Source organism: Acomys russatus, chromosome 21, assembly GCF_903995435.1.
Source record: "Acomys russatus chromosome 21, mAcoRus1.1, whole genome shotgun sequence".
In the NCBI taxonomy this organism is placed as follows: domain Eukaryota; kingdom Metazoa; phylum Chordata; class Mammalia; order Rodentia; family Muridae; genus Acomys; species Acomys russatus.
Window position 1 is genome coordinate 51,211,136 of NC_067157.1, and position 21,702 is coordinate 51,232,837.

Below are 21,702 nucleotides of genomic sequence, written 5' to 3' on the forward strand. Positions count from 1 at the left end.
AAATCCTAACTATAACTTTTATCTTTGTCCTTCTGATAGAATGTCGGCGGAGGATGGCTGGAAGGAAGGAGCAGCAGAGGAGAGCAGGGGCTTGTCCCTACAGACTATGTGGAAGTAAGGATTGCTGCTGCGGACTAGGGCTGATCTTCCTCCGTAGCTTCTTCCAGCTGTTCAGTTAAGAGGCTGTCAGGAGGCCAGCAACTGTTTTAAAATAAACTGTCACTGGGGAAGTAATGGGTACTAATTAGGTGAAACTGGAAAATGTATTGAAATAGAAACAAAGAAAGAGATTACCTGTGGGCCTGAGCTACAGAGATGTTTAGATAATGTCCTTCCACGAACAGCCTTTAATTTTTCTGAATAAAAATCCCCATTTTTCTTTTGCTGATGTGTAATAACTGCTGCCTAGTGCTCAGTGGTAGATTAATCACAAAGTTTTGAAAGGCTAGGCTTCGCACTTCCTTCCACTGCTCTCTTGACACAGGATGTCTTTAATGGGTCACTCTGCTACCTTAGAGGATAGCACCAACATCCTCAGGATGACCCTGCCTGGGACAGCCAGTCCTCTGGGCCAGCTGCCTGGCTCCCCCTGCTGGTTACTGCAGTCTCAGTGCTAAGCACTGGCCTGAGGCTATCCCTTGCACAGCTGCATAGCACTGGAGGATTCCTTGGGTCAGCTCCAGCATAGAGGAAGGCTGCTAGAAGGACATGTCCATGGGACCAAGCAGCAAAATGGGGAAGAATCTGTCTGTTCTCTTGTCCTTCATTAAAAGTGAGGGGTGGGGAGTCTTAGGCTCTCTGAGAAGTCAGTAGACCGCCCCCCACCCCACCGCCAGAAATCACACATACCATAGCTTTGTCCATACAGTGCCAGCAGTTCATAGGCTCCTGAGCATAGTTTGAAAGCCTGAGGTTCAACTCCAGTTCTGGCTCTTTGCACTGCACAGCTAAGATCCTAAAATGGACAAGGCTGAGAGAAACCCGTGGGTTTCGGTTGATACTGGTATTCATTTTATTTATAGAATTGTTTGCTTCTAAAGAGGAATAGTTTCAGCTTCTTAGATTTGCTTATCTTTCAAGACTGTGAGTTCCCTATACCAGAAATGGATGTGTTCAACAGGCTAAAATTAGTGAGAACATGGTTGAACCAGCAGGGCCATTCATCAAGAGGATATGACAGATGTCCGTGAACTAAGATAGGTAACGTCCTGAGCTGTAAAGCGTACAGCATGTTTAAACATGTCAGCGATGCAGCTCAGCGCTGCACTGTCTGCCCCAGGTTTGATCCCCAGCACAACCGCCCAACACAGAGCGACAGAGAGAATGTGTGCGGGTTGACCAGTCACAAAGGGCCCTCCCAGGCTATAGTGAAATTTAACTCCAAATAAATAACAGAAAGGATGAAAAATACTTGGAAATTTTAAGCAGTCTAAGTTACACATACATGAGAGAGAAAAAAAAATCAATAGAAAAATTAAGACTGCTTAATGTAAAATATAAATGAAGATGCAACTTATCAAAAGAGTGCAATAGAAACAGTGCTTAGCGGGAAATGGACAGCCCTAAAGAGGGTGTGTTCTTTTCCATGTACATTGTCTTGTTATCTCCCATAAGCCCTCACTGAAATGAAGTCATGAAAGGAATGGTGGTTCTTTCCAATACTCAGATTTTACCGAATGATGGAAAAGATCAGTTTTCTTGTGGAAATTCGGTGGCCGACCAGGCTTTCCTTGATTCCCTCTCAGCCAGCACAGCTCAAGCCAACGCGTCTTCTGCCAACAGCAGTAACCAGGTATGGCTCACCCTGCTGTGTGCTGGCTCTCCTGAGAGCCAGAGGAGAAGCATGTGGGGCAGCAGCATCGCTGCTCTCTGAAAGCAGCATCAAAGTAGCTATGAGGGGTGGGGGAGGGGGCATGAGGGGGGTGGGGGCATGAGGGACTGTGGTGTGATGGGTGTGTGCAGTGTGAGGGGTGTGGCATGAGGGGTGTGGCATTCCTGCTGAGTATTAACACAAGCCTCACCTGAAACACCTGCTAAGGACTGTTTGCAAAACTAGTAATAAAGTAAAAGATGGGATGTTGAGATTCATTTTTGAGAGAATCAGGATGTGAGTAGAGACCCCCCAAAAGGCCAAATACTCTCCAAAATGAAAGCCTGCAAAGAAGGAAGGACACTGACCCTGAGGAGGCCAGTGTCTGTTTTGGTTAGACCGGGACTTTGTTGTGGACTCATAGAGACAGTACAGGTAAAAGTCGGCACAGCCAGGCACCCGGCACTCTTAAGAGGCTGGCTCTAAGAGGGCTTAGTGTCAGTTAACCATGGCACAGTGGTGCACACCTTAGTCCCAGTCCTTGGGAGGTAGAGGTAGGTGGGTCTCTGTGAGTTCCAAGCCAGCCAGGGCTACATAGTTAAACTCTATCTCAAAAACCAAAACAAAACAAAAAAAGAGCAATAGAAAATGTAGGTATAGTTTATATTTCTCTCAGAGATTCATCTGTAGAATTGAGATCAAGCTCTGTAAATAACAACATAGGAAAACATACAGGTTCTGTCATGTGAGCATCTTTCCTTCCTCGAAGGAATTTGTCTGTCAGGGTGTAGGTGGCTGCTCAGCCCAGAGGCAAGGCCAAGGGCAGCAGGAACACAGTGCATCTCCACGTGGGGAGCAAGGTGGAGCCTGGGGTACACCAGGCCTCTCCTTCAAGACAGTGACATCACCTGTGGTTAGCCTCAGGCTAGGGTGGCTTCCTGGTGGAGTTAGCAAACTGTAGTCTGTATGGATGTGTTGAACTTGGAGTGTTTTCTGGAAGGAAACAGTGGGCCTCGGGAACCAGAGCCCACTCGTGGCTGTCTTACAACTTAGTGTTTCCTTTGTACTCGGTTTGCTAGTTTGGTTAAAATGCTAGGTGGAAAGCCACCTTAGGGAATTGCTCACTAATTCTCAATTGCGGGCTACTTCCAGATCTGGCCCGGCTCAGACAGATATGAAAAGTCATGGTGGCCATGGGCCATCCTCCTCGGTGTCCCTCCTGAAGCTGAGGCTTCTGTCTGAGGACATTACTGTCCTCAACATGTCTTGTCTGCACACCTAGAACTCAGAATTGAGCCCAGTCTCCACATCTCCCAGCATGCAGCTGCCCTGCTCGGGCTGCACGTTCAGGTTCAGGAGCGTGACTCTTGCTGTGGAGGCTCCCCAAGGATGTGCACAGGGACACTGTACACGAGAGCTCCCCGAGGATGTGCACAGGGACACTGTACAGGAGCGCTCATCGCTGTGTCGCCAGCATGCTCAGTCACAACTGTGCAACATCTCAGTCCCCGCATGACCATGAGAACTCAGGGCTGAATCTGCTCCCATCAGACGTTCTGTGTGAGATGGCTTCATGTCACAGCACATCCGAGGACACAGGATCTGGTCAGCCCACTGTAGAGCCCACATGATAACTGGGTTAGCTGGATAACACCCTCCCTTCTCCTTCTGTCCAGAAAGTAAGCTGCAGCTGGCTCTGGCACCACTCATTGCTGTAACAGCTTGCTGCTGCTCGCTCACCATTGCCTGAACCGATGGGTGCTGTCCTTCTCCTGCACTTGTGGCCTTGCTTTTTTCTGTGCAGCCAACAGCCTGTCGTCAGCTGGAGACACCTAGCTACCCTGATCCAGTTTTTATAGTGCAGGATAAATAGAGTTCTCTCTTTTCAGTTGCTAGTTTTCAAGCTAAATTGTTTTATAACTGTTTCAAATGGTAGCTAATGAGTTTTCCTCTCTCTTTTGCATAGTTGTGGATGACGCCTGTGGATTCATGTTGGCTCAGTGCACTTGAACGCACTGGAGCTCAGCTGTTTTCTGTGTTTAGGGCTGTCTCCTGTTGGGCGCTCATTCAGGTTGCTTCCTCTACATCAGTAAAACTTGAACGCCCCGTGTTCTGGTGAGATCAGCTTCAGATGCTGATTTTTTTTTCCCCCTTTGATATGAGTTATTTCCCTGCTTTTTCATCCCTAGTAATTTTCTTATTGGAAGCCAAACTTCATGGTTTTGCTTTACAATGCTGAGTATCCTGCACCCTTTTTAATATTTTGAACTACATGATACACACACACACACACACATATATATATTATTTTATAATGTCTATTTCTTTTCAATGTTAAGCTTTTTTACGTGTGAGCAGAAAGAATACTTCACTTAGGGAAACCTTTGCCCTGAGGCTGAAGTGAACCCTGGCCAGTGCACTGTGTCCTGTGTGGCTTCCTGCTGTGGCTACTGGGAGCTGTCCTGTGTGAGGACTGTACTCTGTTCCTTTCCTGATCCTATCTCTGCCTGTGGAAGTTATTAGGTGTCAACTTCAGACCGACTGCTCCTCTGTAGACTCTGGGAGCTTCCTGGGAGCAGCCCTCCATCACTCTTTCACTATGCCACCCCAATACCCAGGCTCCAAGTCACAGACCACTGGGATCTGCGTGGTCTCTGCTGGAGAGAATGGGGCATTTGTAGACCTCATCCCATTTCCTGTAACTCGGGATCCCTGCCTTCCATTGCCTGGACCTAGTGATTCTAAACAGCTTCGCATATGTTGTCATTTTTTTTTTTAATTCATGAGTGAGAATGTAAGCTGCGTCCTGTTAATCTGTCTTGATTATCTTTTCTGCACCTTGACTTCCAAAATGTGCTTTTATTTGCATCTATGAAATGAGGATGATGCCATTCACACCACAAGAGTTGAACCTCACAGAGTGGAAGCATTAGGAGTGCTCACTCCATGCTGAGCAGATGTGGACCTGGGACTTGGGCTCCAAAGTTGTCAGGAAGTGAGTCAGTGGCCACATTCTAGCAAGAGCACACAGCGGAGGATGTGTACTCTTGCCTCTTGGTTCCCAGAGCGGCTGGCCTCCTCTGTCCCTCACTTGTGGCCCTTTGTCTGCGCTGAGGTAACAGGGCAGCTTTCAGCATCCTGATTTGACTCTTACACTTGGTGCTTTTGAATGGAAAGGGTTATAATCCTAACATATTGAGTTTTTAAAAATATATTTAATTTTTCAGTTTTATGTGCACTAGTATTCCACTTGTATGTGTGTCTGTGTAGGGGTGTTGGATCCCCTGGAATTGGAGTTACAGACAATTGTGAGCTGCCATGTGGGTGCTGGGGATTGAACCTGGGTCCTCTGGAGATGCAGCCAGTGTTCCTACCTGCTGCATCATCTCTTCAGCCCAGCATTTTGAAATCTTGACTGTGTATTTTCCTCAAGTTTATCCTGCTAGCTATATGGCACGCATGATATTTGCCCCTCTCCTGTGCAGCTTGTGATTATTTTTTAGCCCCAGTGGGACTGTGTTGTGATCGCAAGCACAGGCTTGGGGAGATGCAGCTACTGCAGAGCTGGCCTTCTGTGTGTGCAGTTTGTGAGTAGGGGCATGCTAGGCATTTTGGTGAATCTGACTATGCCTTGAATTTCCTTTCTGCTTTTGAGTAAAAGCTTTGCTGTGTGTTGCCTCATGCTCACTGAGTACCTTTTTATTTTAAGGTGGACATTTTGGCTCAGATTGGTTGTATTGAAAGTCTCAGCCAGTCACCCCCTTCTTCTTCTTCTCCTTCTCCTTCTTCCTCCATAAATAAGGTAAATTTGAGACCTGAGTAACAGCATGAAGGAATAGACATTTAGGTGCTCTTCTCATATGTGTAAAGTGAAGCTCTCCTGGGGCCTGGTCAGGCACGTGTGATTGTCGAAGAGTTAGGACCTGCAGGCCGTCAGCTGACACTTCCTGAGGCCTGACTGGTGCATTTGTTCCAGCGGCAGGGAGGCCTAATGAAGGGGTTGATTCTGTGAGTGACAGGAGATCAAGCAGAGTCTGGTACCAGGAAGGGGCAGGAAAGAAAGGGCTGACAGTGTTGCTCAGTGGAAGTGACTGAGGAGGGGGGCGGAGCCTAGGGAGAGAGAAGCCCTTAGCTGAGAAACAGAGAGGGTCACTGTGTGGTTGAGTCTCTGGTTTCAAAATTGTTGGGTTAAGAGGAAAGAAATTGGTGGCCAAAGGATCTTTAAAACAGACTATTGTGGCCCAGCTTGTTACACTGGCACTGGAGTTTGAAAACACCACGCTCTTGCATTCAGACCTAGAAGTGTTCCTACCAAAGCCCCTGAGTTGGGTGTTGGCGCTGAGCTTCACCGGGAGGCACTCCTGCCTTCCTCTGTGGGGAAGGAAGGAGGCTGATCTTGAGCTCATAGATAATATCCTAAATGCCTGTTTTCATCTGTTTATTTAAAACTGTCTCCAGTAATGTCACCTGGCATTTAAACTATTTGGAAGTGTCACCATGGCATCCTCCTTTGGCATACAGGAAGAGGTGTACTACACAAGGGGCTGCTGGTTTCATTCTCTCTGTGTAATTACAGGGGACAGGGTCTCACTGTGTAGCTCAGGCAGCCTCTAGAACATGCTGTGTAGCGGGCTGAGGACAGGGTCTCACTGTGTAGCTCAAGCAGCCTCTAGAACGTGCTGTGTAGCGGGCTGAGGACAGGGTCTCACTGTGTAGCTCAAGCAGCCTCTAGAACGTGCTGTGTAGCGGGCTGAGGACAGGGTCTCACTGTGTAGCTCAAGCAGCCTCTAGAACGTGCTGTGTAGTGGGCTGAGGACAGGGTCTCACTGTGTAGCTCAAGCAGCCTCTAGAACGTCCTGTGTAGCGGGCTGAGGACAGGGTCTCACTGTGTAGCTCAAGCAGCCTCTAGAACATGCTGTGTAGTGGGCTGAGGACAGGGTCTCACTGTGTAGCTCAAGCAGCCTCTAGAACATGCTGTGTAGTGGGCTGAGGACAGGGTCTCACTGTGTAGCTCAAGCAGCCTCTAGAACATGCTGTGTAGCGGGCTGAGGACAGGGTCTCACTGTGTAGCTCAAGCAGCCTCTAGTAGTGGGCTGAGGACAGGGTCTCACTGTGTAGCCCAGGCAGCCTCTAGAACGTGCTGTGTAGTGGGCTGAGGACAGGGTCTCACTGTGTAGCTCAAGCAGCCTCTAGAACGTGCTGTGTAGCGGGCTGAGGACAGGGTCTCACTGTGTAGCCCAGGCAGCCTCTAGAACGTGCTGTGTAGCGGGCTGAGGACAGGGTCTCACTGTGTAGCCCAGGCAGCCTCTAGAACGTGCTGTGTAGCAGGCTGCCATCAGACTCTTAGGCTTCCTGCCTCTCAAGAGTTGATTCTTTATATTTCAGGTGAAGCCCTACATATAAAGACAACTGAATCATTACTTTGTACTGTACGCATTTATCAATTCATACGTTCAAACCCCTCTGAGGAGGGTAGTGTTGGGGAGCCCATTTTTAAGGTGTAGGAGCTAAGAAGCATGAATTGCCCATATGCAAGTAGCTAGTCAGTAGTAAAGCTGGGGTTCAAGCTACGCAGACATTCGAGCCTGAGGCTTCAGTCACTCACTGTACCATGTGACACTTACTTGGCCTCATGGTTATAAAAACAGTTCAGTATCCACCTAACTGGCCAGTATTCTGGCTTTGTCACACGGTCTATGAAGTTGAGCACTGAGTAGTCTGTGTTTGGGTCAGTGATGGGCTATATATGTGAATACAGTGGAGCTGAACAGTCCCATTGGTGGTTATCATCACTGGCCTAACAGCAACAGAATGCATGGCTGTGTGTGTGTGTGTGTATGTGTGTGTGTATGTGTGTGTGTTTTGTGTCATATGTGTGTGTGAGTGTGTGTGTGGTGTGCATGCGTATGTGTGATGTGCATGCGCACGCGTGTGTGTGTGTGTGGCATATGTGTATGTATGTGTGTGTGGTGTGTGTGGTGTAATGTATTTAGTGTGTGTGGTGTGTATGTGTATATATGTGTGGTGTGTGTGTGTGTGTGGTGTGTGTGTATGGGTGTAGTGTAGGTTTGTGGTGTGGGTGTGGTGACACTGGTGCAAACACACCTACTTGACCTACTTGCCGATTGTGTAAAACCGAACATTCAGTTATGCACAGTAGAGCATAATGGTAAGGGATGGTAAAGGACTGTTTACCACTCACTACTCTCGGTAGCCCACTGTTTTAGTCTACTTCTATTTCTTGAAGAAGAAGTTCACTGTAAAGCCCTCTTCCATCTCCCAGCAGCAGTGAGCGATGGCAGACATGCCTTCTGTGCTGCGTCTTGTAATTGAGTCATTCTCTACCTGATTTAATCTTGTGTTGTGTTGTTCGTCACAGCCCTAGGAGTGGTAGGCTGGAGCGCATACGGATCCACTGCAGCCTTGGTGGACAAGAGCTTGTACCACCTAAGTTTCTACAAGCATCTCTGATGCTTAGACGACCGCGGAATCACCTGGAGATACAGTTCTCAGAAACTAGCTTATTAGACACCATGTGACTGCATATGTCATGAGTATTAACTCCTCTGATTATAGATACGTGAGTGTGCAGTGTCCACACCTGCCACTGCTACCTTTGTGGCCCTCCTGAGGCCCTTCTGGTGCGACAGTCAGATACAAGGCTGGCTTCCTCAGTCACTTAGCTAGTGCTGTCATTCCTTTCAGTAGATGACTTGAAATAACCATCCTGTCATCCAGCCAGCACATGTATATTTGTCTGTCTTAGGAGGCTTTGATAGCTTTTAGATATAAAGTTTCAGATGTACAGATATGTTGAATATACTGCTCCTGGGTGCTGAGCAGGGCTTAATTTAGTTGGGGTAGGGGGTTAGGTAAAGAGGTCAGACATAATCAGTGAGTTACAGAACCAGGAGTGTTTTTCATACACTCAGGTAGACATCCCAAAGTGGCACACCTGCTGTTCAACTACTTATCTTTTACTCCACTTGAACTTTTAAAAAATGTCTATTACTTTTTAAAAATGAGATTTAACACCTACTTAAAGATACAGTTTAAAGTACCTGCCTAAGAGCAGTTAAGGTCCGTGGTGAAGGCTTTGGTAATGACATGTATCCTGGCATTCTGGCTGACAAGGAGGATGTGCACATCAGTGAAGGCTGACTGATTTGGGTCAGGGTGTAGAGATTTAAGTACAGTCACATTGACGCTGCCTGCACTTTTATTGTCCTTGGTTGTCCTGTCAGCTCATTGCTGACTGGGGGCAGTTTCTAGAAGTCACAAATAGTCTTTCTCCTTTTCCCTTCCCACACAGGTTGGTGGTGGCAATGACCCCTGGTCAGCCTGGAATGCCCCTAAATCTGGGAACTGGGACAGCTCAGATGCCTGGGGCACCAGGACAGACGGGGCTGGTGCTCAGAGGAACAGCGCTAACAACTGGGACACTGCCTTCGGCCACCCTCAGGCCTACCAAGGACCAGGTGAGGGGAAATTTGCACTTGAGTGGCTCACAGGAAACTGCGTGACAGACAGGGAGAGCAGGCTGATCTTGCTATTCTCAAACTCAACAGAGCGCAGCGACTCTGGATGGAGGGACCTGTAGTCTCTCTCAGCACTGACATGTCTCCTTGGACCAGTGGGTGTCTCCCAGGAGCTCCACCCTAGGATCCATGAACTTGCTAGAACAGTGCACTAAACTCAGGGAGTCACTTGACTTCCTGTTCCCAGTTTATTACAAGAGAAAGTCGAGGGATATGAAGTAGCATTCAGATGAGGAGATGACAGAGGATGTGGAGAGCTTCCAGGCCCTCTCCTTCTAACATGGGGCACTCCAGGCTGACCAAGGGTCATTGCCACCCCCAGCACGGGCATGTGTTCTCCAGCGTGGACACTGGTAGAACCCTGTAGCCCAGGGAGTTTTCAGCAGGCTGTGTCGTGGCGTGGTTGACTACTTACTTCATCTCCAGCCACTCTCCTCTTCACAGAGGGTGAGATGTGGTGAAAACTCTTAAGTTTTCAGTCATTCGTGGCTTGTTCTTTTCTGGTGGTGAGCTTTACTCTAGAGTGCCTGACGAGTCTGCTCAGGCACGCTCATCCAGGAGCTGCCGAGGCATGAGGACCAGGGCCTCTGCTTACGACATATGACTGGATTTAAAGCAGAGGAGAGATTTCTTGAAGGGGAAGTAATTCAATGATTAACAAATTGGCTGTCTGGGGTGGGGGATCAGAGGATCTGAGTTTGATCCCCATAACCTATTTTTAAAATGCCAGGCATGGTGGCACTGACATGGAGATCCCTAAGGCTCACTGGACAGCCTGTGTCTCCAAAAAAAAAAAAAAAGGTGGCCAGACTTGGAGAGGACTCAGTTCATATCCCAGTACTCACACAGTGGCTAACAATTTCTGTAACAGTTCCAAGGGATACAATGCCCCCTGCTGGTCTCCATGGGCACTGCATGCATATGGTACACATAAACATAAAAGTAAAATTTCAAAAAGAAAAGATGGATGGCTTTCCTGAGGAACAGCATCCAAAGTTGTCCTCCAGTTTCCATGTACTTGTGGACCACACACAAAATGTGCATACACGCATACACACATAATACAGGTATTGCCACCCCTCCAAAGGATGTTTGTGTCTCTAGAACTAAAGAGATACAAGGCTGCTCTGTTCTCACAGTCTCTAACTTTTCCTCTTTGCTTTTGGCATGTGTCTCTCAGCTTCTGTGTGGCAGGACAGAGCCTAACAGCAGAGGTCATTTACTTCCACTTTTCCCCATCTGCCGTCATTAAGGAGTTATCCTTTAGCGGTGTTATCCTTTTTCCTCTCTGATATCTTTGAGTTAAGAAGTTTGTTTTGGTTTTGGTTTTTGCTTACATGTAAGTTTGTATGGCTAAATTTGTCCATGTCAAGGCTTTTCTTGGGCACCAGGAACATACTGTTATAGTCGGTATTAATCAGAAGCCAGCCAGAGTGAAAAACAGTGCTTTTGAAAGTTTTCTGTATTTAATGCCAGGAGTGGTGGCGTATGCCTTTAATCCCAGCATTTGGGATGCAGAACCAGGTGGATCTCTGATCGTTGAGGCCAGCCTGGTCTATAAAAGTGAGTTACAGGAAAACCAAATCTACACAGTAAGACCCTATCTCAAAATCACACTCGCGCACATGCATATATGTGCACGTGTGTGTACGCATGCACATACATCTGTATTTAAGCTATGCAGCATGATGTCTTGATTTATATATATATACATATATATATATGACAGTGATTACTGCCATTTGAAATTAACATAGATGTCACCTCATATTGTGTGTGTGTGTGTATGTGTGTGTGCAAGCATACACACATGTGCACATATATATGCTTTCTGAGAGCATCTAAAATCTCTTGGCAAACTTCCAGTATACAATAAAACACTAACATTTACCCCACGCTGTGCATAATAGCTCATGACTTACTCCTGAAAGCTGCACTGTTTATCCTCCCATCTACATCCCTGCAATGCCTCTCCATCCCTTCTACATCCCTGTATCCCCACCCCATCCCACCTACATCCCCACATCCCCTCCCCATGCCACCCCATATCCCTGAATCCTTACCCTATCCTGTCTACATCCCTGCATTCTCTCCCCAGCCCACCTACATCCTGCATCCTCTCCCCAGCCCACCTACATCCTGCATCCTTTCCCCAGCCCGCCTACATCCTGCATCCTCTCCCCATCTTGCCTACATCCCTGCATCCTCTCCCCATCCCACCTACATCCTGCATCCTTTCCCCATCCTGCCTACATCCCTGCATCCTCTCCCCATCCCACCCACATCCTACCCCACCCTTAGTGGCCACAGTTCTTTTCTCTGCTTCCACACACTTAGTAGTGTTTAAGATTCTACATATGATTTGTGCTAGTGCTTGGCCTTCTGGGTGTGGGGTTGTTTTAAGTATTATAGTATCATCCAGATTTATTGCAGACAAGATCCCTATTCTCAAGCTAAATGATCCACGTTGTGCCTGTGCCCCACACTTTCTTCATAGTCCACGTGCTGGCAAACACGAGGTTGACTCCACATCTTGGCTACCACAAGTAGTGCTTCAGTGAACGCAAGAGCAAAGGTGGCTGCAAGGTGCTGCTCTAATTCCTAACGGGCAGATGAGTCATTTCCCCTGCTTCTGTCCCCATACCTTTCTGTAACTGCACTGATGTCCATCATTCCGCACTGGTTCCCGTTCCTATCAAGGCTCCATTTTCTCTGCACCCTTGGCCATTGCTTCTGACCTCTTGACCTTTTGATCATGGCCACCCTAACAGGTTTGGTGACAGCTCATTGTGGTTTTCTTTTGCATTTTTCTGATAACTAGTGTGATATTGGTGCTGGGAGTGTGACCCAGAGGGTAAAAGTGTTGCCTGCCACTGACGACCCAAGTTTGGTTCCTGGGCTCCACACAGGAGGTGGAGAGACTTGACTCTAATAAGCTGCCCTCTGACCTCCACATTTACACAGACACAAGGACATACATGAATGATATAAACATACATTTGTACGTCTGTATATACAGAGAGATTTTTACAACTTTAATTCAATCTTCCTGTAGCTCTTAGCAACCATAATTGATACAACTTTTTTCTTTCCTGTGTAAGTGGAAAAAAAAACCTTTCACTTTTCATTTAAGGAAAGGACTTTACAGGTCTTCTTGGGTATAATGGTTGGCCTTGGCACCGTTCTTGTGCTTTCCTGTACCATTGTTAGCATAAGCACTGTGGTTCTGCAGCAGCCTATCTAATAACCATGGTAACAACCTGTACTGGCTGGGCTGAGGAAACGTTCACACCCCAAACAGGATGGAACAGGAAGGTGTGAGGTTGCATTATCCACAGCTACTACATTGATGCTTCCTTAAACTGTGTCCCAGGCCATGGTTGACCACAGATAACGAAAACTGCAGAAAGGGAACCCATGAGCCAAGAGGCCTCGTGTTTGCCTTTTCACTATTGGATGGTTGAGGGGGTGTTGCTTTGGGGGGATTTTATTTACTTTTGTTTTATATGTGTGAGTGTTTTGCCTATATGTGTATCTGTACACTGTGAGTGTGCAGTGTTCTCAGAGGCCAGGAGAGGGCACTGGATCCCTTGGAACTAGAGTTACAGACTTCGTCTAGCCACCATGTGTGTGCTGGGAGCAGCCAGAGCTCTTAACTGTAAGCCTTCTTTCTGACCCTTCACTATGCATTGTGTGAGGCCCTGTGTGTTTGGGATACTCGCCCTGTATCTCCCTCGGTACTCTATCTAGGTGCATGCTCACCACCGACTGTTGCTCCCTTTGCTGTGCACCAGCCTGTTGCTTGGATGTGGTCCTACTTGTTATCTTTGCTTTAGTCCCCCGACTCTGGTGTGACATCTAAGCGTAGTGCTGAGGACAGTATCAGGGTTTTCTTCCCATTGTCCTCTGGGAGTTTGATGATTTGGGAACTGACATTTAAGTAACTGACTTTCTGTTTGCTTTTATATATGATGTAAGGTGAGGGCCTGGTTTTATTCTTCTATGTGCAGATATCATTTTCCCAGCAGCACTAATTGAAGATGCTGTGCCTTGTGTCGTCTCAAGGCACTCGCTAAGATTTTGTTATCCTGGCTGCTGTTTAATCTGTTTCTGACTTGTCTTTTGCATTAAAAGAAATCAGGGTTTGTCAATCAGGCCTTAAGACTGACTGCAAAGCCCGCATTCTTCAGATCCACTGGGCAGTCGGCACTGCACACTGCTCTCCCTCTCCTTAAACCCCAGTGCTCAGCAGTCTCACTGTTGTTTTCTTTCTTGCTGTTTCTGTTTTTGTTTTCCCCACTTACAGCAACTGGTGATGAGGATGAGTGGGATGAAGAATGGGACGACCCCAAGTCCTCATCACCTTACTTTAAGGATTCAGAGTCAGCTGAAACAGGAGGCACCACGCGGGGAAGCAGTCGTCCAGGCGCCTCTTCCATGAAGCTGCCCCTTAACAAGTAAGCTTACGGGGGGAGGAGGGGCAGAGGGTGCACAGACCACACACAGCAGTGCAAATGAAGTTTGATTTTTTTTCTATCCAGTAATCTACTGAATTTGGAGGGTTTTTGGCCGTTAATCTTCTATTAGAAGCTGATTTCATTTTATCAGTTTCATAGGATTAGTAAGGAAGTGTTTATTCAATTAAAAAGCCTCCAGCCAAGCAGGTGGAGCACACATCTGTAGTCCAGCGCACAGCAGGTGGAGCACACATCTGTAGTCCAGCGCACAGCAGGTGGAGCACACACCTGTAGTCCAGCGCACAGCAGGTGGAGCACACACCAGTAGTCTAGCGCACAGCAGGTGGAGCACACACCTGTAGTCCAGCGCACAGCAGGTGGAGCACACACCAGTAGTCTAGCGCACAGCAGGTGGAGCACACACCTGTAGTCCAGCGCACAGCAGGTGGAGCACACATCTGTAGTCCAGCGCACGGCAGGTAGAGCACACACCAGTAGTCCAGCGCACAGCAGGTGGAGCACACACCAGTAGTCCAGTGCATAGCAGGTGGAGCACACATCTGTAGTCCAGCGCACGGCAGGTGGGAACACAAGATTCTGGGGTTCAAGCTATTACTCAGCTGTGTGTAGCAAGTTTGAAGCCAGCCTGGACCTCAAAAAAACCTCAAAGTGCTTTTTTACTGCTTTTACTGATAAACTCCATGATAGACTAATGGTTCATCAATAAAAATAATTATTATTAGGAAATTTTTTTAGCTACAGAAAGCTAAAAATAATGTTAGTAGCAACTGTCCTGAGGTTTTACTGTTACTCGCGTCCCATGTGGCAGGCATTGTGTGGAGTGGCTCATGTGCCCTCGCCTCCCTCTGTGGTATGTGGCATTCCCACTTTACTGCAGGGAAAACGGAAGCCTACGGTGGGTACAGTGCTCACGTTCACACAGATGTGGGCGAATCAGGATTCCAGACTCCCGGGACCCTGTTTCAGCCCAGTTGCCTCGTGTCTGAAGCAAAGAGGCTGGCTTTAGTTACAGATCCGTGTGCTCTAAAATGCCATTCCAGACTGAAGCCAATTAGAGCACCTCCAAGTCGTCTGCCTCTTTTTGGTACAGAGAGTAACTTAAAGCCTTTCTGTACTCTGAGTACTCAGTGCTTTCAGCATCCACTTTATATGTTAGCTATGGTCTAGGTGTAGAACATAAGGCTTGTGCCAGAAGAGGAGGCTGGGAATTTAAATGTACTGCAGCATTGTGGGAGTGCATCGTGACAGTGGGCGAAATTAATAGAGTGCATTGCTGTTTACTTAATAATTGACTACATAGATGTAGACGTGTTAGCAGGTGGCTCCATGTGGCCAAGTCCAATTGCCATGCTGTGTCCTGGGAGCCAGGAGGACTCTGTTGACATCTGCCCTTCGCTCCGTTCCTGCTAATAGCTTCTTTCCAACTCAGTTCGGCGGGTAGAGTGCCTGTCAGCACCACACTCACTGCTGCCGTAAGCTCTCTTTTCCCGCTCAAGATCACTGAGTAGCTAACAGGTCATTGGGCCATCTGATTATATTGGTTTCACTTCACAGTCTCCATCTGAAAGACAGAACAAGGTTAAGACTGGAGCGTTAACAGTCGGTCGCGTGGTGGGGACTGTAGGATTTGTATGGAAGGACACAGACTGACAGGCACTTTCTCCATGATCAGATTCCCTGGATTTGCGAAACCCGGCCTAGAACAGTACTTGTTGGCCAAGCAGCTGGCGAAGCCCAAGGAGAAGATCCCCATCATTGTGAGTCTGCTCGGCCCTGTCTGTTTGCTTCAGTTAAAGCTTCTTACAGCAGCCACGTTCAGCACGGCAGTGCTTTGGAAGTATTTTTAAGTACTCTGTCCCAGAGAGTTGACGAGTTATTAAGAGTACTAAAGATGAATAGCATAAACTAATGACTGTTTTGGCTTCTCACTTTCCTCCATTTTTATCTTTCCACTATTAATGTTGAACCATCCCTCATACATGTTAATACTGTTCCTTTTCTTTTCTGAGACTTTAAGACTTAGAATTTATTTTATATTCTGTTTTTCTACCAGCCATATTTATTTACCCAATAGGCTCAGTTAAAATATTTAGGTTTCTACTCTGATGAAAGTAGAAGCACACCCTTAGACTGAAGGTGTTTTTCCCACTATGCTGGGAATAGAATTTCTTCCAGTAGCCCAGCTGTCAGCTCAAGAGGTAAGGGCTACCAAATGACAGCTGGGAGTTAATGGCACCGCGAACAGTTGACTCTGTCTTGGTAAAATGGTTATTACGTAATATGGCGGGGGCTCTTTGGTTTCACCCCATATTTCAATAGTTAACGCATTGTCTATCTAAGCAATACCCAATGAATCCCAAGTGAAATTCTAGGCAGGGGGCTGCTGTGACTATTTTGGAACCCTGTTGACTTAACCTGTAGCCGAGGGAAGCCTTGGATGTAATCACCATGGTTGCAGACAAGTGTGAGGGACCACCAGCTTTCTGACGGTTTCAGGGGACGCATGATAAAACACCAGGAGTGATAGTGGACCCTTTAATTACTATTTTCCCTCATCTATAAAAGCTTCAAATTCTAGGAACCTCCAAACAGAGGTGTAATGTCCCAAAGCCACCTGTACTCTTTGTCCCTCAAGGCATGTTTGCAGTAACTGTCATCTGAGCAGTTTGATTTAAGAAGATTTGAATCTTTGTTTGTACCAGGCTGAGGAAAACCAAAAATACATACATCACGAGTTTTCTTACTAAATTTAAAGCTCTGTGGAGCTAAGAGCCCGTGGCCTGCCCCTCACACATTAATGTGGACTTTGTCACAGGCGTGACAATGGCAGAACAGAGCAAGAAGTCCAGCCTGTGCTTTGTCCATGAGTGTTGGTAGAGGCACACTCATGAGCCTGTGGGCAGGCCTGCTTGTGCAGCTTCTGCATAGCAAAGGAAATGGAAAAGCCATTGAGTCTTCAGGAGGCGAAGGAAAAACAGACCTGGTTTGTGCTTAGGATAAAAACTGACATTACTCGCTGATACCATAGGGTCTGCTAAGCTTGGAGAGTCGGCCAGTTGCCCTTTCTCCCCTTTTTGGAGGATTGCTGCTCAAGACAGGCCCTCAGTTGCTGTCCTGAACGCCATGTCCTGGACATAGCCCCTGAGGCAGCTTCACTGTCTATTCTTAGAAACCTCTTTGGTGTCTTATTAAGCGGCTCCAGTCCTCAGCCACCTCTGTGACTTAGTGACTCCACCTTGCGTTCCCTCATCCACCCCTGACAGAGTGAGAGATGGGCGCGCTTCCTGTCCCTTTGTGCTTGCCGGCCCTGCTTGCCCAGAGCTGTCTCCCCTGCTCCACCTGCTGCTGCTCTGCTGTTCACTTCTAACCATGCTTCCCTCACTGCAAAGTTGACACCTGTCTTATCGCTGGGCACGGTGGCACTGGGTGCACTCTTCATCCTCAGGAGTCAGAGGCGGAAGGGCTGCTGCTGTAGGTTTGGAGCCGACCTGGCCTGTGTCCTGAGTTCTGGGCTAGCAAGTACGGTATAGCTGGCCTGTCCCAAAATAAACAAGCAAACAAACAAACAAACAGGAAAGAGCGGCAGACACCCTGCTCCACAAGTGAGGCTCCCTTTGCCAGAAACATTGCTCCATTTGCAGACAGTGTGTTAGTTCTTCACCTTATTTCCAAAGTACAGAATTCACTTTTATTTTTCTGTACTAGTCCAGGAAGACAACGTGTTCTTATGGCAATCAGGGCTTGTGTTGTCCTTTTGTGTATTCTTAGACACCTCTTTGGTGCCTTATTAATCATCTCAAGTCCTCACACTCCTTCCTGACTTAGTGGCCCCATCCTGCATTTCCCATTTTGTTTGGTTAGGTTTTGAGGGGGTTTTGCTTGTATTTTTGTTTTGAGACAGGATCTCAATGTAGCTGAGGCTAGCCTTGAACTCCTGACCCTCCTGCCTTCACTTTCTATGTCCTAGGATTACAGGCATGAACCACCATATCCAGCTCTCCCTTTATATTCTTTGTTAATTCATTGCCCTGTAATATGGAGCTTCCATATCTGTAACCATTTCCTTCCATTTGGGAATTCATGGACCAGAACCAGCTTCTATAGGGGGGTTGGCTATGAGCCCGTGGGTTAGCTCTGGCATCCATGGTCCTCTATAGCCACCCCTCTCACCTTGGATGCAGTTTTAACAGGATGAAGACAGCCAGATTCGGGACAGCGGGGATGATCAGAGCTTAAGACTGGCACCCCAGCTCTCTATGCCCCACGTGGAGCTCAGCTATTCCCCTTCCTTGTCCACTCCAAGCAAACCCCTGGGAATAGTGCAAGTGTGAGAAGCCTCGCCCGACCTTCTGAGCCTGTGCCTCTATCATGGATGCACAAAGGACAGGGCAGAAGAACAGGCAGGCAGTGCGCTGAAGGCCTGGCAGGCATGCTGCTTGGAGACAGCAAGTCAGCTGGTGACTGCTTCTGCACTCACACAATGAGTCCCTGGGGAAAGATGTTAGCCTGGGTCTTGCTCTCCCTTTTTTGGATTTTATTTTATTTTTTGGTGGTGGTGTGTTGTTTTGTTGGTAACAGGATCTTACTGTGTAACCCACAATCTTCTCCCTCAGCCTCCCGAGATTGCAGGTGTGTGCTACCATACCCAGCTTTGGGTCTTGACTTTGAGAAGCAGAATGCCCCAACACACACCATGCCTGAAGTAATGGCATGTGGTCAGTCTCATAACTCATTTTTGAAGTTAGACCAATGCTGCTCCAGGCATCATCATCGGCCAGTTACTTATTTGAAAACTGTTTTACCAGTCAGCCTTGGAGTAAGTTAAAAACCAGATGAGAGTGCATACAAAAATTGAGACTATGACATCATTGACAAATCTTGGTATTTAAACTTTTGTTTAATAAAAGAACGATTGATCTTAAAAGTTAGAGAGAGTGAGAGTGAGCGAGCTTTGTCCCATTTGGCTCTAAGTTGTCATCTGTGGGAAGTGCTCTGTACTTCAGCTCCTTGGATGGGAGCTAGTTTGTCTTCCTTATGAGACAAGATGCCCGGGTGCGGTGGGTTCATCTGAACAACTGGGTTTTCAGATGAGATGTCTGCTAGGACTCCAGACCAGTCTTTCCTTCTCCAATAGGAGCAGGAACGGCTGCCGTAGGGTACCAATTCTGAAAGGACTTGCTATCCACTCAATTGCAGTCGTATTACCGTTTTCCCACTTACAGAATTAACTTGTCCTGGATCATTGTTCAGGTTGGAGATTATGGCCCAATGTGGGTTTACCCTACCTCTACGTTTGACTGTGTGGTAGCAGATCCCCGGAAAGGTTCCAAGATGTACGGCCTGAAGAGCTACATTGAGTATCAGCTAACGCCCACTGTGAGTACCTAACCCTCAAAACCGGGCTGGTTGCAGCTTGCGTTCTCCTCCATTTCAGTATGTGGCACTGATGATGCTTTTGTCTCTTTCCCTTGTTCTGTAGAACACTAACCGCTCTGTGAACCACAGATACAAGCACTTTGACTGGCTGTATGAGCGTCTCCTGGTTAAGTTTGGGTCTGCCATTCCCATCCCTTCTCTTCCAGACAAGCAGGTCACAGGTGAGTGTGAGCAATGCTGTTGAAAATGCCACAGGGAGAGCCGCAGGCAGGCTCCTTCTGATACGCAGGCGTGGGGAGTAGTAACTACTGTCGCTGTGAAGAGATGTGCCGAAATGTGGACGTTACCTGAGCACCTGATAGAAACTTCTGGCAAACTGTGCTAAAGTGTGAGAATGGAACCTTAGAAAATAGACGTTATCTCCACAGCCTAAAATGAAAGCAAAACTTTGAGACCCAAAGGACAAGAGAAGGTTCTGCCACCCGATCTGTGTGTCATGTGGAGAGGTCAGAGCCTCCGGGTTGTACATGAGGTAGACCTTTCTCCTGGGTTCTTCATTACTCATTAGAAGCCTCTCACATATGTATGTTTGTTTGTTTGTTTGTTTGAAGTTCCTATTTGTTCCCCTTTGTCCTGCTCCCAGAATCTTCTGGTAAGCAAGGTCTGGAGTTGCTCAGCAGTTAAGGATGGCCATTGCTCTTTCAGACAGCCAGCTTCAGTTTCTAGCAGTTGTGATGGGCACGTCACAGTTACCCTCCGGTCTCAGCCTCCACCAGCACCTGCATCCGTGTACACACAGCTACACATAGACACACACACACACACATAACTTAAAATAGTTAAAATAGCTTTATAGCCGGGCGTGGTGGCACACGCCTTTAATCCCAGTACTCGGGAGGCAGAGGCAGGCGGATCACTGTGAGTTCGAGACCAGCCTGGTCTACAAAGTGAGTCCAGGATAGCCAAGGCTACACAGAGAAACCCTGTCTCGAAAAAAAAAAAAAAAAAAATCAGCTTTATAAATGAATATCCTTTCCTCTGCTAAGAAGCCCACCTGCTCCCTGACCTCCTAAACGTCTGGTCAGAAAGGGTTTGTCTGTCCTCGGAAACTGTCATCCTCTCAGATCTAAGTGTCCTCTAGTGTGAGACAGAGATAAGCATGAGGACTCAGTGAGTGTGACTCAGAGCACAGAAAGATAAGTGGAAAGTGTTCACATGACAAAACCTTCAGTATAGAAAGGAGTAGTCGGAGTAAGAGAGTGAGGCTTAACTGGCCAGATCTAGACAGGTCTGGGAGAGAGGGGAGAGGGGCTTGGAGGGAAGAGGAATGCTCCCCAAAGGTTGAGAGAGGCTGAGGAAGCCTCAACCCTCAGCAAGAGTTGAGGAGTGTAAGGAGGGACCACAAATAATCTGACCTCGGCTTTGCATCCACACCCTGTCCCCAGGCCATCCTAGTGTGCCAGCACACTTCCTGAGTGCTTTCCTTTCTGCCCTTACAGGTGGGCACTTTGCTCTTCATAGTGCAGACTCCAAAAGCTTCAGACAGGCTCTCTCTGTCTTCCTGAACAGGAATTTGTGTTTGACCCTGAAGCTTCTTATATTTAGGTTATGAGATAGGAGCCAGCTAATATTTAGCTAGAATACTCTCCTCTGGAGGGTTGTTTGTTTTTCTTTGGTTGATTGGTTGGTTTTAGGTTTTGGTGGAAAGTGAAATTTTTAGTTTTTAAATAAGTTGTTTGTTTGTTTCTTTCTTTTGGAAACTTCAAAAACTTGAAATTGTCACACTAAGATGGAGAGGGTTGCTCTGCTCCTAGGTAGACACATCCATCCCGGTGGACCTATGATGCTGTGGTGTTTCCGTAGGACATCCATCCCAGCAGTCCTGTTAGTGATGCTGCAGTGTTTCCATAGAGCTGGTTGGTGCCAGGCAGTGGACCTCAGGGTGCTGGAGACTGTAGCTGCCTTCTACTCAGTGTCAACATATACACAAAGCATTCTACAGCCGGCTCAGATGGTGCTCCTGTCCTTCTAGGCATCCTTTCTGCTTTAAGTCCGAGCTTTTCAAAACTCTTGATTTGTTTCCAGTTCATGTTTTTACATTTTAGTGTGTATGTGTGAATTTTATACTCTACTTTAATGCACTAGATTGGAATAGCATGTGCTCCATGGCTTTTAAATGAATAGGCCAAGGTTTTCAGCCAAGCAATTCAGTGTTGATTTACAGCGTCACAGAGTCCACAGTGTTTCCACATCCAGCTTACTCTTTAAACACAGACACGTAGCCAGGGGCATGGCGCGGCACAGCAAAGCAAACAGCAGCTTTGGTCTCAAGAAAGTCAGGCTTTGACCGTTCTCTGGAGGCCTGCCGAGGATGCTGAGAGGCACAGGACTGCCTTGTTTCCCCTTGCCTCCTGCCTGTGGTACCCACAAGATCAGTGCTGTGTATAGCCTCCCCTCTCTGAAGTCCTAGACAAAAGGAAGAGGAAGTGGGAGGTGATGT

General features: G+C 47.4%; 1 protein-coding gene across 1 annotated transcript in view; it reads left to right on the forward strand.

The window, feature by feature from the left end:
- Snx9 (sorting nexin 9) overlaps positions 1 to 21,702 on the forward strand; it is an 80,533-nt gene that overhangs the window by 40,463 nt on the left and 18,368 nt on the right. Inside the window, exons 3-9 of the mRNA XM_051164638.1 lie at positions 40 to 114; positions 1,667 to 1,792; positions 9,123 to 9,288; positions 13,655 to 13,805; positions 15,499 to 15,583; positions 19,077 to 19,202; positions 19,306 to 19,423. Coding sequence (XP_051020595.1) covers positions 40 to 114; positions 1,667 to 1,792; positions 9,123 to 9,288; positions 13,655 to 13,805; positions 15,499 to 15,583; positions 19,077 to 19,202; positions 19,306 to 19,423 — 847 coding nt within the window. The remainder of the gene's footprint in view (positions 1 to 39; positions 115 to 1,666; positions 1,793 to 9,122; positions 9,289 to 13,654; positions 13,806 to 15,498; positions 15,584 to 19,076; positions 19,203 to 19,305; positions 19,424 to 21,702) is intronic.